The 17,173-nt window shown below is 53.8% G+C and overlaps 3 protein-coding genes across 3 annotated transcripts; 2 read left to right on the top strand and 1 right to left on the bottom strand.

Moving 5' to 3' along the window:
• Nucleotides 1-7,433: 7,433 nt before the first annotated feature.
• ksp1 (Serine/threonine-protein kinase ksp1) lies at nucleotides 7,434-9,353 on the top strand (the record flags this gene model as incomplete). The annotated part of the gene is made up of 1 exon (XM_032025670.1): nucleotides 7,434-9,353. One exon carries the CDS (start codon nucleotides 7,434-7,436, stop codon nucleotides 9,351-9,353), a length of 1,920 nt encoding a protein of 639 aa, XP_031877788.1.
• Nucleotides 9,354-11,346: 1,993 nt separating this feature from the next.
• Nucleotides 11,347-13,790, bottom strand: AVT1 (Vacuolar amino acid transporter 1; the record flags this gene model as incomplete). Its single annotated transcript, XM_032025668.1, has 7 exons — nucleotides 11,347-11,500; nucleotides 11,559-11,953; nucleotides 12,016-12,081; nucleotides 12,137-12,297; nucleotides 12,357-12,769; nucleotides 12,827-13,516; nucleotides 13,627-13,790. The coding sequence occupies 7 exons, from the start codon at nucleotides 13,788-13,790 to the stop codon at nucleotides 11,347-11,349; spliced, it is 2,043 nt and encodes a 680-aa protein (XP_031877773.1).
• A 2,410-nt stretch (nucleotides 13,791-16,200) lies between these two features.
• CGGC5_v007787 (Ribonuclease MRP protein subunit rmp1) lies at nucleotides 16,201-17,003 on the top strand (the record flags this gene model as incomplete). The annotated part of the gene is made up of 2 exons (XM_032025667.1): nucleotides 16,201-16,517; nucleotides 16,568-17,003. The coding sequence occupies 2 exons, from the start codon at nucleotides 16,201-16,203 to the stop codon at nucleotides 17,001-17,003; spliced, it is 753 nt and encodes a 250-aa protein (XP_031877772.1).
• Nucleotides 17,004-17,173: the final 170 nt, after the last annotated feature.

Raw genomic sequence — 17,173 nt, 5'->3', positions numbered from 1 at the left:
CAGGCAGCAATGCGGACCCGGCTGTCCACATGGTCTCTTATCGTCGCCGTCGCCGCTGCCGCCACCCCGATAACGCTGCGGAACGAAGGGAGCCCAGAGTAGGGGAAGCTGCAAGCTGCTGCAGAAATGCCTGGTCGGGACGTAGAGTGGGTAACTTTGCAGCAGCTCTTGCAGCATTCTCGTGGCAGAGGCTGGAGACCTGAAGCTCTAATCTGGCCCGTACTGGACCGTAGGAGCTTGCAGCGGGAATCCGCACAACCCGCTCCTCCACAGATCCTGCTTCACGCGCGACGCTATTGCCGCTAAACTTGCCGTGATCAGCGGTACCCAACTGCAGCACAACATACGCCGATGTTTGTTCACTACCTAGGTATCTGAGGAAGCCGAGGACCAACGGGAAGCTCGACGCGAGGGACGAATTGCCATACATACCACACCCAATCTACAAAAAGCAAAACGCCAGCAAAACGCCAGCATTTAGCCGGCGACCCATAACAACTTAGTGCCAGTTCAGGTGCAGCGTTGCAAGATAAGACATGAGGGAACTTGAACATCGGAGCAGCATCAGCTGTTGCTCTATTTGCGTACTTGCCTCTTGGTCAAGTCAAGACAAGACAGGACCTGTTGTCTGCGTACAGACTACGGATAAGCACACAGCACGTTGTTGACGGGACCGTCTCCCGGCGGGCGAGTCGCTACTCCGCCCGAAATCTACTTCCTCCCCGCCAGCCGGTCACACGACTAGAATCCGACGGGGGGACTGGCGGTACCGGGGCTATAAGGAAAGGGTGGACAGGAACGGCGACGTCTGATGCAGACAAGCCAATATCGAACGCACCGAATGACGCCTTTGCTCATCTCATTTCCCCGCCTTCGGAGCTTCTCCTTGTCCGGCGTGTAGCTGAGGTTGGCGACACGGAAGCAGACGACTTCGAGTGGGTGAGCTTACGGCATGTGTCAGTCTTCGCCTTGTATTAATCGGCTAGATAGAACGTTGTAAACATCTGCGTACGGCTGCGAGGTTTCGCGTTGTCTACAATCTGTGAGCCAATTTGGGTTCATGGGGATGACGAAGAGCGCAATGTCTGAAACACCCTCGATTACGGCCATGGGCAGCCAAGCCAACGTTACGGGCGCTAGTCAGCAGCTGTCGGACCAAAGCAGCTCGTTTGGAGGGACTGTGGAGGGGTCAGATCAGCGTTCAATCACCGGACGAAGGTTTGACGTTGAAGTCTCGGAGTCGGAGGAAGAGACAACACTACGACGTTGCCTTGGCACAAATGTAGACGCCTGGGTGGGATAGGCGCTGATATCGTACAGACACGTTGTTCTGTCGTTCTATACTAATTAGCGCACTGCACACATACGGTGAAGATCACGAAGCTATGCCACGGCAAAGTTGCTTCGCGTCATCTTAGACAGAGAATGCGTGCGAAGATAAGATGAGGCATGTGAAGTATACGACTTCACAAACATTAAGCTTCAGCTTATCAGGCTCCAATTGCACAGCGACGAGACGATACGTGATCCCGTGCTTCTACACATTCTAGTATCTGTGCAAGTAGCGGTATCTTATCACCGTCCGTGGTGAGGGAGAGAGGCACGCAATTCCAGCGTCAGACCCGGGTGAAAGGCGGGGCTTACGCCAGCTTTCGTCTGATGCCGGAACATCCATGGAGAAGGATCACGGACGGAGTGCGCTTGGATGCGTTGGCCCTTGGGTCGACCTCACCAGGAATCCGGGGGATTCGTGGATGCTGATCTGCTCCCTCAGACCAAGGCCCAGGGATGTACTGTTATTGTTCTGTACCCACTGCGTACTGCTGCGATAGGGACAGCGTCGCGATGTGGATTTCGGGGAGACAAGGGAATTACACTTCTGCCCATCTGCAGGTAGAAAGGAGTGCAGAGAGGGCTAGCCAATGAGACAAACGCCAGGTGAGCAAGTGAAACAGAAACCCAAGGAATCCAGTCGAGGCATTGTGTGAGATAAACAGCAGACCAGACACTCAGCTGCAGGTCTGCCAGTGCCAGTGCCAGCAACCATAGATCTAGCGTTACTCACGGAGAGAGAGAGAGAGAGGGAGAGGCAGGAGCCTGGGTAGCTTCTCCGTGCAATCTCCTGTGACGGAACTGTGCCGGGGTCGACCGTCTCGAAGCGAAGCGGGAGACGTCGAGAAACGGGAATGCTAACGGTGCACAACTGACGAGTGACGACGGACCTGACCCCTTGCTACCCACGGCCGGAGTCTCGAACGGTCCAAGAAGTCAGATCGCAATGTGGGAAGGAAAACGGCAACCAGCTTCAATCAAATCGAACTCTCTCCCTTATCGGGGCCCAATCCACCTCCCCGGCTGAGTTTAGTCACGTCCTCTGCTCCCCGTCGAAGGCATGACCGAGTGACGGATCAGCAATAGAACTTGACATAATTGAACGCTATTCTTGTGCAATGCTTCCTGGGAACCTCCCGACACGTAGTTCAAGCAGTGCTGCTCGCCGAGGAGGACAGTCGAGGACACATGGCACGAATGACGATGTCCTTCAGCCATGATCCAGGAGTTGCTTCACGAATTCTGGGACCCGTGGGAGGGGCCGTTGCCACTCTATCTTTGGTAGCTAAGCCGTAATGGGGTCCATATAAGTACCTGCAATCCCGTCTGATCCCCCTACCTAGGCATCTTTAGAAGACGGGTTATTGGTTCCTTATTACCCAACGTAGGTAAACAGACCGGGTTATGTAAGGCGAGGTGGTATCCGAGATCCGATAGCTTGTCCTGCAGAGGGTCCTCTGGCCAGTTCATCTTGATGGAGGACCAAAAAGAGTCAGAGGACTGAACAAATCGAGAAGGACCCCTTTTCCCAAGTTTCGGCGTCTCCATAACAATCAAAAACGTGGGACAGAAGGGAATACAGTGCTGATGTCGTTCCATACCAAGACAAGCACAGTAAGGTAGCACCCGTGCCTAGTACGTGACGCGCTCCCCGCTCGTGTCCGTGAACGAATTGCTTCTCAAGATTGCGAAGAAACGGCGCTGGGCGTTAGGTCAATGGCTGGCTCGGCCGGCCGACAGGTTTCTTGGTGGTGGGATCCTTGGAGTGTCGTTTGGTTGCGCGCTTCCCGCCGCAGCAAGCGACTCGAATCGAGCGCGCACGAGCATCAGGCAGTGCGGCACGCGACGAAGAACTGTTGGATGGCAGCAGGAGGAGCAGCTGGATACGCGGCCGCCATGTCGACGTTGCAGCTTTCTTGCCGCTGCCATATACTTGCTGGCCGCGTACCTGGCGGTGTGGCGACTAGCAACGCAGCAAAGCGGGGTCTTCAAAGGGCTGGGCCATCCAAATGGCTGTCAGGGACGAAGGTGTAGTGCACGGCAGTGTACTGCATAGTAAGGTAACTACTGTGGTAGGCACCCAAGACATCTTACCTAAGGTACCCGCTCGCTCATGTCCACGGCGGTTGGTGGCCGGCTGTGCAGCCGGTCGGACAGCTGCGCCAACCAGCCACGGCGGCCACTTTACGTTGAGGCAACTAGGTATTGTAAATAGCGTGATATGTTTTTGGCAGTTTAGCATTATGAGAGCTGCGCAACTAAAGTATTCCCAGGGGGCCGACAAGTACCTGGGCACCGTCAACAGAACGTGGCCTTCTCAACGGGGCAGTGGGTGTTCATGTACGAGGCATGACACCTAATAAAGATGCTTAGGTATGTAACGGGCTTCCGAGTTGTATGCTATCTGCCGGTACTAAGTACGTGTTTGAACTTCCGCCACTGCTTTGCCTATGATAGATATGATAGATACCCACGGTACGAATACAGTGAAAGACACAGAGGCAGCGAGATGCAAAGGTGTTTAACCCCAGACGGTCCCTTGCAGCCAGTCAGCGAAGGCCGAACGGCTTCGTAGCTCCCCCACCCCGCATCAACGTAGCCCCAAGTCGAGAAGCCTGCCAGCCATTCGCTCATTCATGCAGCTCGCAGGGTGCTCCCAAACACACTGGACTATGTTGCGAATGTCCTGTTTCTAAGCCCTGTCGCACTGTCTCCTCGGTCTTTTCCATGTGGTTTGCGAGATACCCCAAGTCCCGCTCGGACGCGCTGGTCGCGCCGCGTATCTCGATATCTGCATTCGTCATAGCCCACCATGCTCGCGCGTTGGTTATTGGCTCAGGGTTGATTGAGTTGACTGCACCCCCTCTCCGCCCGCTGCGTTCTTGGACTGTTGTTGTTGTTGTTGTTGTTGTTGTTGTTGTTGTTGTTGTTGTTGTTGTTGTTGCAGGTGCTGTATCCGTATTGTTGATGTTGATATGTTGGCTCTGTTGACATGAATCTACACGACAACTACGCAGGGGCGACCAGCCCATGACAAAAAATTGGCAGATGGCACAGTGGCTGGTATCTTGGGCTGAGCCATTGATTGCGTCTGCCATGGAAACTGATGGCATGTCATGGAAGCTGATGGAATAAGGGCCATGGGCGGGTGATGGATCCATTGAGGGATGTCGTGCTCGCTCATTCCGTCCGTAATCCGTGCCGACTGATCAATCAATTCGGGCAATTCAACCAGAGGCACCGGACTGCCACGACTCACTCACCTCACCCGACTCGCGCCGGGGAAGACGAGGATGAGTAACGTGGAAGCAGGAGCGCGGTCGCAAACCGCCGAAGCGGGTACCGCAGCACGGAAAACTGTCCGGTATCCACCTATCGACTGCGAGCCTCGGCGTGGACACTGGAGTTACCTCATTGCCCCATTCCCAAGATGACTCTATCTCGTTGCGGACAAGGCAACTCCCAGCTTTCGCTTCATCAACAAGGCACCTGAGCAGTGTCAGTTGCGGGACCCGAGATTATGACGGGGCGAACGGGCAGCACACGGAGAGAGAGAGGCCGGTACGGATAAGTATCTACTATGGAGTACATCCTATACACTGCGTAGACAGCACTCTATGTCACCTGGCCTGGCAGTTTTCACCGTCTGCCACACAGCTGTTCTGTCGTCCGTCGTCCTTGGTCTCTGGACCTTGGCCCCGTCAGTGCGGCAGCCAATACGGCGTTCCGTTATGTCACCGCCATGCTTGGTACACGCAAGCCTGCCATCGCATTGTTGGGCTAGTGTCACAGTGCACACCCTCAGGTCTCCAAACGGAAGCAAACGGAGGACGGCGGACAGGCGAGAAACAAAACAGGCCACTGAGAGACAGGAGGTGGGGCCTCTGGGCTGATGAGGGTGGCAGGCCTTACGGATAGAAGGTTCACAACTCTGCACCTGCACCTGCACCGTGTGTGTGTGTGTGTGTGTGTGTGTGTGTGTGTGTGCATTGCAACAGCCTTCATCTTTACATCTTGCGAAGGCTGGGCTGGTTTGGTTTGTCGGTCTGTCGGTCTGTCGGTCTGGCGTAGCATCGCGTCCCTCCTGTTGCCAGTCCATCCAGAAGCAAAACCCAGTCAACCAGCTGTGTCCTGCAGGAGAATGGCGTGGATGGCGACAAGGCGACAGAGAGTTGTCATGGCCGAGCAGGGAGTGAGCGAGTGCATGCATTGCAGGCCCAGGACTGGAAGGCTGGCTGGCTGGCTGTCTGTCTGCCCTGTCTGCAAGTTGGTCAAGCGGCCTGACTTCCCACCTGGCCTCATAGCGCCATCATGGCCATATCCCGGTACTGGACCCCGGTCACTGCCTACCTACCTACCCTCCCCCCCCCCCCCCCCCGGTCCATTCCAAGTACGCCATGCTTTCCCACTGGCTACCTCTCTTTTACCGCCTTCTCTGTCCGTCTCCCCTGTCATCCGAAGATACCTGGGAACCGCGCAATCCACTGCACGTATGCAAAGTATCTCTACTCCAAGTGTACCTGATCAGCGAGAGACACTGGCAAACTCACTGTCCCAATCTCGCCTGGCTCCCACCCACCCACTCGCCCACGACCCCGGGGCCTGCTCTGGCTCTGCCTCTTGCTCTCTCTCTCTCTCTCTCTCCTCTTCTCTGTCTAATCCTTCCCCCAACGTCTTCTCACCTCCATCTGCTTCTCTGACTGTCTCTCGCTCACACACGCACCTTTCCCTGCCCACCCTTTCCTTCGTCCTGCCTTACTCTCTGCCTGCCTTACCGTACAACCTGCACTTACCTTACCTACTTTACTCTAATACTCCCTCCCCCTTCACCACTTCGCCTTGTTTCGTCCTCCTATTCATCCGTCAGCAATCTCATCGTCGTTCACGGCTTCTCCTTCTCTCCTTGCTTGCTTCCTCAACTACCCATCTCCCCATCCGCCTCAACCTCCTCCCTTCTTCTCTGCCGACCTCCTTATCACTGCACTCGCAATCTCTCCGTATCAATCCAACATCACCCGCGAGTCATAGCCGCAAGCAATCACGCAATCCACCATCTCCGCCGACGACCTGACCAATATATCAATCTGTCAATCATCGAGTTGAAGAGATAAAAGAGAAGAGAGGCCTTTGGGACTTCGACTTCGACTCCACAACCATCGCCGTCATCCAACACCAACTCACCCGTGTTCTTTGACTCACTCCTCCTCCCCACCTTCGTCACCCTGCTCTCGTGACACCAACTCCTTCCCCTCAATCAATAAGGAGCTTGGTCCCCTCGACCATTCATCTCGACCTCGACTCGAACGATCTCTTCACCCGACTCGTTCTCTCACACACGTTCTAACGCTCGAATGCTGCCGTAGCCACCACTGTTGCCGACATCGGTAGTTAGCTTGCTTGCAAGCCGTTGCGATCACATTTCAACGACTCTACCCACGGCCATACACGACCATCCCTATCGGCATTCGTGCCTTCGAAAGAGCTAGCATTCCGATACGCATAACCTGCTCATCCGGTGCCAACTCGGCTCCCCTCCACCGTCTCCTCTTGAATAGGACCCGGTAGCTTCGCTTCGTTCTTGCGTATCAGCCTCTCAGCGCCGATCTCGCGAGCCACTTCTTGACCTCCGGGCATCGTTCTCTCCTTTACTCACAATACTTGCTTTACTTCAATGTCCTCCTAACGAACTGTTTTTGTCTTTTCTCGGACTTGCCGACGTCCCATCTCGCATAACGACCAAACAACATCATCAACAACCATCAACCAGACCTTCGCTTTCATTTGTCCGACAACAGCCGAAAAAAATACCCATCAATGAGCCTCTGATACGTACGAATAGGAGTTAGAAACCGCGTTGTTTCCTGTTAGATTTGTTCTTCCACTGTATATTTGGGCAAAACCGCCTCTTGCCTCCTTCCTCAGGCAACCTGTCGACAACACTGCCTCACCCTCGACATCTCGACCGCATTCGATTCCGCCTTCCTCCCAGCAACGAACAACTTACCGAGCGGGGAAAAGCTTGCTTCACGGCTGTATCATTCTTCGTCACCTCGTTGTTTCTTCGTTCGGATACCCTTGCTCCCATCTTTCCTCTTTTCGACATGGCATGCTTGAGAGACGACTTTCAAAATGGTGTGTTGCTCGATGGTCGGTACAAGACCATTTCTCCCCTCAACCATGGCTCCTTCGGCATGGTCTTCATGGCCAAGGACATGCACACCAGCGAGACCGTTGCGATCAAGTGCCTGACCAAGAAGGCTGCTGCTGATGATGCCGGCCTCGACTTCGCCATCGACGAGAAGTCTGAGGAGCTTGCCCTTCACGGCCGGCTCTCACACCCCAACATCGTCAACCTTCTCCGCTCCTTCGAGACCGAGGCTCATCTTTACATCGTCCTCGAGTTTTGTCCTCAGGGTGACCTGTATGAAGCTATTCGGAATGGTCGCGGACCTCTCGAGACCGAACACGTCCGGCAATTCATGCTGCAGCTCGTGGATGCGGTTGCCTACATTCACGCCAACGGTGTCTACCACCGTGACATCAAGCCTGAGAACATTTTCTTGACTCAGTCTGGTGCCATGAAGCTCGGAGACTTTGGTCTGGCGACTACCGAGAACTGGACTCTTGAAACCACCGTCGGCAGTGATCGTTACATGGCTCCGGAGCAGTTTGATTCTGCTGGTGCTGGTTACTCCCCTGCCCAAGCCGACATCTGGGCCATCGGTATTTGCCTCCTCAACATTCTTTTTTCTCGCAACCCTTTCACCACTCCGACCGAGGCGGACCCCCTTTTCCTGGACTTCTCTCGGGACAAGCAGTCGCTCTTCGATGTTTTCCCGTCCATGTCCCAGGACACTTATGAGGTCATTGTCCAGTGCATGAATTTGGATCCTAGGAAGCGGTCACTCGTCGGTGCCCGCGCTGCTCTCCAGCGTGTCATCAGCTTCACCACAACCGAGGAGGATGTTGACGACTTCTGCTCGGCCAACCGTCATGTCATGGCCAGTGCGAACCGCGAGCCTCTGCGCACGCCTTCCATTCAGAGCCCTCAGATTGACCAGGGTGCCTTCCCCTGGGCCAAGGCTCTGCATGCGAGCCCTCCCCAGCCAATTCGCCAGCTCAGTGCCATCCCCGATGACGAGAGCTACACTGAGGATTTGTTCTCCAAGTCTGGAGAAACATCCGACTGGTTTAGCTCCGCGCAGACACCTTCCATTTCTTCCATGCTTGACTCGAGCCTTGGAGCGTCAATGAAGTCACTTCACATTGGACGCCCCATGAAGGCTGCGCCACGACCCATTCCTAAGGTCTCGCCCATGGCTGGATCCCTGCCCATCACCATGGCCAAGCCTAAAAGCAACTTGTCTTCGATGTCCTTGGTGTTCGGCCGTAAGGACGCCGTCTCCAAGAGCTGGAGTGATATGTGGGATGAGGATGAGGAGGAAGAGGAGGCCGAGCGAAACAGGCAGATGCAGTCCCTGCAGGAGCTGAACTCGAGGACCTGGAGTCATGACAGCAAGATGGACGAGAACGACGACTCTGAGACTGTCGACGCGACGCCCATCGCTACCACACCGCAGCGCTCGCACCACGACACTCACAAGATTCACAATGACATCGACAGCGACCTTGCGGCCGATGGCTTCTTCTTCCAGGAAGCCTCTCCGCCGAAATCGAGGCCCATGTTGTCTACTCGTCAATCTCCCCCTAAGCGAGTGGAGAATGACAAGTGGGCCAAGTTAGGGGCTGCTCGGAGAAAGTATTCGAGTTCGACAACAAACAAAATGTCTGGCGATTTTGCTCGACAACAACGTACTATTGGGCTGGGATACAATTCGTATGCAGCGGGAGTTTGGGATCACAATGCAACTCACAACAATCACCACAACAAATCGCCTAAGGAAAAGGCTAGGGAATGCCCTTGGAACAAGGGCAGAGATTGGAATTATTGGCGCCGGGAGAAGCGCACTGATCTCGCAGACGTTGAGTGGGTTGGTGGCTGGCAGGAAGCGCATTCCTAGGCGGGTCACCTCTTGTGGTTGGGTTAGTCCTACAGGGGCATTGTCGGGTCCTTTGGCTATCTGGCCGTGACGGTCTGGTGGTCTCCGGCATCGAGTCTGGAACCTGTTTGGATGATGAACTCAACTCGCTTTCTGTGTATTAGATATCTCCAGATTAATGAACAATACCAGAAGTTACCCACTCAATCACATCTGTCGATTCGCGATACTCGTGACATACGCAACGTACATTGGTAGAGTGAATGCTCTAGTATCGGTCTTGGGGGAAAGACGGCAATCACTTTGAAAAGTTATTTTGTAACGAATGCCAAAGAAAATGGAAATAGACAAGCGCCAGGTGACATTTAGTTCAACTCTCAACGGGTTGCTACGCTCTAATACCTTCTTCCTGAATTACTAAGTAGCGAAGAATCTCGTCCACACTGCGGACTCCATGTGCAATGAGGACTGCTGGGCGAAGCAGACCCCTCGAGGTTCCACCATGAATCTGTTCTGACAACAACGCTATATACTACTATACCCGACGTGAAAGCTAGAAGGTGAAGGGGGTTCACGACCAGCCTCAGTTAGTGCAGATGAAGAACGCGGCTGGCAAGGACAACACTTAAAAATCCGTGTTGACGATTGCCTTGACGAGCAGATTAGGAGGTACCGGAGCCAAGAGATGGACCTGGAAGCATCAATATGCATCTTACACAGAAGGAGAAGGAGAAGTTAAATTAGGGAGAGGGGATGTAGCAATGCTGACAGACGTACGTGGACGAGACCGGTACATGCTGCGAAAACCACAAAAGTCTCCAGCAAGCATGAGCCAACCCGAGTTCACCGAGACGGGTATTCTTGAAGCCCTGGCTGCCGGTCACCCATTTGGTGAAACACTCTTCACTCCTGTTCTAGCAACATGGTGCCAAGGAGACCTTGTTCATGAGGTTGTGGACCAGAAGAACTAGGAGGATACTACAAGACTTGAATGAAGCACCCCAGGGACTACACTCAACTTTGTTTCTCATTTTCTAATACCCAGACAAAGTAAATATGTAGTTGCTAGTGTTTGTAACGTCGGGGGCGATTGTAGGGAAGGAAATGGTGTTGAGAGACCTTTGTCCAACACGCGGTATTGTCATGATGAGAGCGGGTCTGGAAGGATTGGCTGCAGTCACCATGTTAGAGGGTGAGCCGGATGAGAGCGAAGCAGGTCCTTTAGTCCTGCTCGAATGGTGTGTTTGTCTCAGCACAAGGCTCTCTCATTGGGGCCGCCCCGATGGCTGTTCCAGAAGACCTCGTTGCAGCCTCTCTCAAGACGTAGACAAGACCACCCACGTCCTCTTGTTGTCAAGGCCTTGCTCTTGTCTCTATGCTCGTCTCTGCCATGTCTCTCGGCCCCCGCTGTTCCTCCTACTTCTTTGAGCTCGTTGCAAGCTTTTCTCTAAGCAAGCTTGGAAGTCCAGGCAAGAAGGTGGTTAAGGTGGGTATAGGATAGACAGCTTGAGTGGTTATTAGAAAGGAGGTGGCCCTTCTTTGAAATTACGCATTTGATCAGACCGAACGTAAAACAAGGTGTAGGGGAGTCTATGCTCGAACATGCGCCCGACGACGACTGACCTTACGGACAGGCTAATGCTTCCTTCGTGTACACTTTGCGAGTGGCAACAGCAAACGCAGATAGTTATCGCTTGCCCAGATCTGGACATCAAGTCACTCGCACGTCGCGTGAGTACTAGCACGAGATACTGGGTGACGTAATAGCAATGGAAAGTCAAATGAAATCAAGTTCAGCATGTATTCGTGTATATCTACGGTATCCCTCACATCCATATGCAGTCTACGCCGAATCCCAAACACGCAGCAAGCATCGCATAGCTACACCAAACAAAACGCAGTGAAACGCGGCATGCAGTGTTATAACCAGATGTCGCCAGCGCCATGCAATGAGCAGTCGACAGATGGGACGCCAGATATGCATGTCAAGCCAAACGTAATAAGCTCTAGGTTCCTACTCCGCGCCTATGAGGCTCTTGGGAAGGAAGGCCCATACGGTACCCACAACCGACAACACCGTCGAGATGGTCATTAGAACGTAACACAGTAACCTCTCCCTGGCTGAGATCTCCTTGTCGAACAGCTTGACGTAGAAAGCCAGAGGCAAGCTGTGAAGTGTCAGAGAAAGGGCTTGCTTAAGATGAATAAACACGAAGCTCCACTTACAGCACACAGATCGTGAAGCACAAAGCACTGCCCATGAACGCCATTATGCTGTCAAAGGCCGGGAATACGATGGAGATGACCAGGAAGACGAAGATAGTGACAACTCGGACGGCAATCTTCATCACCCCACGGAATGTCGCCGACCGACCCACCATGGCCTGGTTGTCAGAGACGGCCTGCTGGTGGATGCCCGTCAATACCTCTAGAGTAGAGATGATGGGTCGCGCGTTGAGCGGAATCTTGGTAAGAGGAATAATCGCGATGAAGATGCATAGCAAGAAATTGAGGGCACGAGGATACCCGCTGGTTTGGAGGATGTTCGCAGTGATTTCGTCCATGACATTGTCGCCGTACATCAGGAGACCAACTACGGCCGTGAAGGCGTCCAGGAGGTACTAGTAATTCGACGGTCAGTCCTTGTGCAGGACCGGAGACGATCACAGGATGCATTACTTACCACAGACGAGAAGACCGTCTTGACAGCCCTGGGATATTTGTGAGGATGGCGCATATCTCTGTAAATCTGTGACCCCGATGTTAGATTGCTGCTACGAAACTGGAGATTAGCAGAGACTCACGTTGGGAAACACGCTGTGACCGCCCCAAGGGCTCATGAGCAGGCCAAAACTTAGGGGTAAGGTGCCCCAGTTCGCCGGGAAAAGATACGTCGTAGCAGGCTCAATCAGAGAGCCAGGTGTATTTGGCTTGATGAGTCCGTCAACGACTAGGATCAATACGACTGCAGCAAGTTAATCGAGCAGCTCTTGCACAACAAGGAGGGGAAAAGGCGTCACTTACTACTGAAGCAGCACAGAATGCCAATAACGCTGGTGAAGCTTAGCAGTCTCAAAGGCAGGAAGTTGAGAGGGATCATGACCACGGAGCAGATAATCTTCCACATATTCACGCTCAAGAAACCCGGGAAAAGGAGAACCAGAGAGTCGGCGAACAGCACAATGAGAGCCACGCATGCAGCTAGCAACTCCATGGTGAACAAAATACTCGTAGCAATACGGGCATTGCGACCGTACGAGATGTAGGCTAGATCAGAGAATGTGATCAAGCTGGCATCCAGATCCATGCACTTGGCGAGGAGTTTCGCGGTGTACGCCGTCACGGCAGCCGAGCCCGCCAGAACGACCATGCCGCAAATCCAACCAGCATACTTGATACCCATGGGTAGACTCAGGAGACCTACCCCAATTAGAACGCTGCGCTGAACGTTAGACCTTGTCTTGCTGACTTCCAAAGACCTGGGATTCTCTTACTTGATCGAGTTGAAAATGGTCTGAGGTAGCGTAGACTGACCCTCCACAGTGAGGACAATCTTGCCATCCTGCTCAACCTCCTTCACCAAGATTTGAGGGTGTTCACCATCGGGCACATTTCCACCCTCTTGCTGTTGCTGGCGCCATAGCTCACCGGCCTGAGCCATTGACGGCGCGTCGACGTCGGATATCGTGCCATAGGTCCGGTACGATCCGTAACTCCCGAACAGAGGCGGTGTTGCCAGATGAGGAGCAACTGCAAAAATTGACTGCGACGGCCGGCGGCCGCTGCCAAAGCTCGATCCGTGGAAAGCCCCCGACATGTCAGCATCGACAGCTTTGCGCTCCCTGTCGCGGAAATCGGCTGGAGAAGATTCGTCGACAACGGCAGACGCCGAAGAGCCATTCTCGTGCGAAGAACCGGCTCCATTTTCGGGGGTGGCTTCTAGATGCTGTCTCAATAGCGAGGTTCTCGGGTGGGACTCGGGCTCGACAAGGCTACGAGAATAGTCGAGAGCTTCTGCTGACGAGGAGGCAATCGGTGCCTGGTCGGGTGCGAAGACGAAGGAGGGCCTCTGGGGAATGACTTCGGCAAAGCCAGCCGCACGCGCCCAACTGCGGGTGAAGGAGCGAATACTGTTGACGCCGCCAATATCGGTGATGGCGGCGAGGTGTCGCGTTACAGATGACCTTGAAGCGGGGAGTTAGCGGGGAAGGCAGCACGAGACCAAACATACCATTCAGCAGCGAACGACAAAGATGCTCCCAAGTAATAAAGATGATGAATAAAAGAAACTTACGTTCGACGACGCAGGCCATGGTGACTCCCTCCGTAGGCATTCTCCTCATCGTCGCCAAGGAGCGACTGGTCTTCAGTGACGGCGTTGGAGTCGATACTCACGGAGCGCTGGGGAGAAGCACCCCGTTCGTACTCGTCCCACGTCGATGGGTTCCGGGAGGACATGGAGAGCCGTCGTCAGGTACAAGACAACGCGACAGGCGCGAACTTGGATTCTCCGAAGAATTGGCACCGATGAGGACGCGAAGACGGGAGAGGCGCGCAGAGAAGAAACGAGAGCTTTCTTCAGGCGCGATTCGGGGTTTTTTTTTTCTCTTTGCCAGCGCGGGCGTTCAGACGTGTATATAGCACACTAGCACGACGCACTGCCTTTGCCTTGGCTACACAATGGGCAAAAGCGTGTATCGATAGCTCGCAAGTCTGCCTTCCACCACCCCTGGCGGTCCAAGTGGAGACGAGTCGCGGGAGATTGAGATGGTGCTAGTGTAGTGGGCGTTCGGAGCCAGGTTGTCGCAGGTAACGGATGATGTTCCAACTGGCTGCTCCACGTCGAGTGGATGAGGGGCGGACGACAGAGATAACAGTTGAGGTTACGTCGCGTGGTGAGGAGACGGGATGCCCGAAGTCTCGATTTTGAAGGAGTTTCTTGCGTGTTCAGTCTCGTTCGGTCCCTAGGAAGAGGGGGAGAAATTGGTCGAGGAAGGCAAAAAAGGCCGGAGTAGGGTTGCGCAGAAGTCGAGAGAATCGACAAAAAACTTGTCCATGCTCGGTGCCAAGCGATTCCGAGGGTGGGAGAGTGAAGACCCCGAGACAACCCAGGAAGTCGATGGATTTCTTGCCAAGTCTGTGTGCTGAGAAGGCGGGATGGGGAGAAGCTGCAGCTTTAACAAAACCGAATCGGATGGATCACGGTGCTATGCCCGTCCGTGGGTAGTCGTGCCATGTGGTGGTGTTTCTTGGTATAATGCGCTCTGGACTGCATGGGAAGATTAGGTTCGGTTATTTGTGCTTCTCTAGTCATTGGACGTGCCTGTTCCGTTACTATCGATCTATCTACCAAGGGGAGGGGACGATGATGTCTCGCAGATCAACATCATTACATTACGGAATCGAACCAACCTGTGGAGGGGGGCAGCGTACTGAGGCATCGCAGTATCTGGAACGTCAGCTGGTATCTTGGTTTTTTTTTTTTTATGACGCGGGCTGCATCGTCAAAAGTTGGCTGTCTTATCGCGCCAACTCCTCTGGTTGGACAATGCTCTCCGTCAGCTATGCGACGTGCAGGGCCATTGCAGGCTTTTTGCAAGGCCTCTGGAGCGGAACGTAGAACTCACCCCAGCTCCACCTCTCTGCCTAGCTGCATGCCTAAGGTACCCTAGAGGGCACCTTGCCTACCTAGGTAGTCTGCCGCACCACCGTTGCCTCGACCTCAGCGGCCGGCTGTTCCTCTGTCCGCCCACCTCATGCAGCACTACCATTGCTTGCTTTTGTCACTTGACTCGGACTCGGCCTTTCCACTTTTGCCCCCCTCCCCCGGAGGCTGTACTGTGCACACTGCTTTCTGGACATGATCCGGCACTGTGCTGGCTCACGGTACGGCCTCTTGGCGCCAGCACTTCAGTTTCCACTAATAGGTACCTCGGGTAGAAGCAAGAGGGAACTTCCTCGTACTCTACCACTCACCGCTACTTGCATAAGCACTCCCACCTAACATGCCATCCGATGACTGAGACAAGTTCATGTAGTCAGTGGCCATTTGATGCCACCACCGACTCAAAAGTCTCTCCCAACTCTAGGCCGAGGACGTCGCCTTGATTAACTCTTCCCTCAAGTAGCTAGAGACTGAGGGATTATTCTGTAGCTTCTGATCATCACGGACGGTCCGTCGCGCTGCTTTTCGCCTGTAAAGCTTACTTCCATCTGCTGCGAATGCTCGAGCCTCTCTGACTGGGCGAATGTTCGTTGTAGCAACCCAGATATGTTGCAAATTAAACCCCATGACGCGAAATCGATCTTCAGAGACCGTCTTTTTCGACCGCGGGCGGCCCCGTTGCACGGTCCTCACTTTCTTTGTCTCGGCACCTGTTCAAACCACCGCTTCTTACCTGTCCACAACTTACTAACTCGAATACCCTTTTGGTGGTTTGGGAAACATCCGGTGAATTAGCCTTGATGACGAGCTCAAGGCGATGCGTCTTTGGGAAAAGGACCATCTTGGGGAAAAGCGGTCACAAAGTTGCAGTATCTAAGGACTACAGTTGAAGACAATTCATACCTGCGGCTCTCAACGTACCTTAGCAGGCTGGGGAGGTTTCAGAGATTGACTACCATGCAAGAAAACTTGGGCTTCCCACAATTCAGCACGGGAGGTCCCTTGGTACCATGGAACCCAAACCCACACCTGACTGACGCAAACCAACTATGTCTTCTTGAGCTCCTGTCCAATAGCTTGGGTACGTACGGCTGCACGGACGCTGTCAGTGCAGCAGCTTTTCGCAGCCACCAAAGACGGATAGTATTTTGTGCAAAAACGGGAAGAAACACGCTCGCTGCGCGAAAATTGACGTTTACCGTCATGGAAACATCATCTACCGATCGCAGATCCGACGAACACATCACAGGAGCCCTGACCCCGATCCTGCACATCCTCGACAGCTTCAACCATCGCAACAAGAACCAGCATCACGTCGCTCGCTGGTGGACCCAGTTCGACCTCTTGCGCCGCGCCGTCAGGAGACTCCACGACGCTCTCGTCCTTCGCATCCAACACGCTCAGGCCCAGGGTCACAGGAAGCAGAAGCAAAAAAACTCCAAACGCAAACATGATCTAGATGGAGATGTCACCACCAGAGTGGAAACACTCATTCGCCAAATCATACCATCTTCATTCTTGTAAGCTAATGCGCCTCCGCTCGCGTTTGCTCGAAACTAAGTAGTACCAGAGCCTTCACGCAACTTACAGCAGATAATCAACACGCTGCCTTGGGCTTGGTCCTCCTTGGTGTTTTGGCCGGCATAAACTCTGCAGTGGCGTCTCTGGTCCCTGACTGCGTTGAAGAGGGTCACCATGAGCCGCCTGCCGCACTGTCAGCAGCCCAACCGACAGCCGCGTTGGCCAAAGACATGAAGGGAGCCTCCGGTCCTGTAGATCTTGGCATAGCCATTTCCCGAGATCAGCTCCAGTTGGGTGCAAAGCCACAGTCCACCCTAAGGCCGGAAGGGAAGGAGACCGCGAAGGGGAAAAAGCGCAAGATGGTTTCCCCGGTAGAGAATGCTGGCCCCACCAGATCTTTAAAGGACAATAAAATAGAGAAAAAGCCGAAGAAGAAGTCGAAAAAGGGGGATGAATTCTCGGACTTGTTCAGTTCACTCATGTAACTCCTGACCCTTGCTACGACAATCAATACTCAAAACTTCAATTCTGTCATTAGCGACGGCTATTTGCTGCGAGGTTCCGACGTATCACTACCCATGCGCCCTTACCGTCCTATTTGTCTTTGACTGAGTTTATCCCAAGACATTGGTAGGGACAATTTCCGCCTCAGACC

Source organism: Colletotrichum fructicola (assembly GCF_000319635.2).
Source record: "Colletotrichum fructicola Nara gc5 chromosome Unknown KSG_Nara_v1_contig04, whole genome shotgun sequence".
Taxonomy (NCBI): Eukaryota; Fungi; Ascomycota; class Sordariomycetes; order Glomerellales; family Glomerellaceae; genus Colletotrichum; species Colletotrichum fructicola.
The sequence above is the reverse complement of the archived record's forward strand: the minus strand, read 5'-3'. Positions and strand labels throughout refer to the sequence as shown.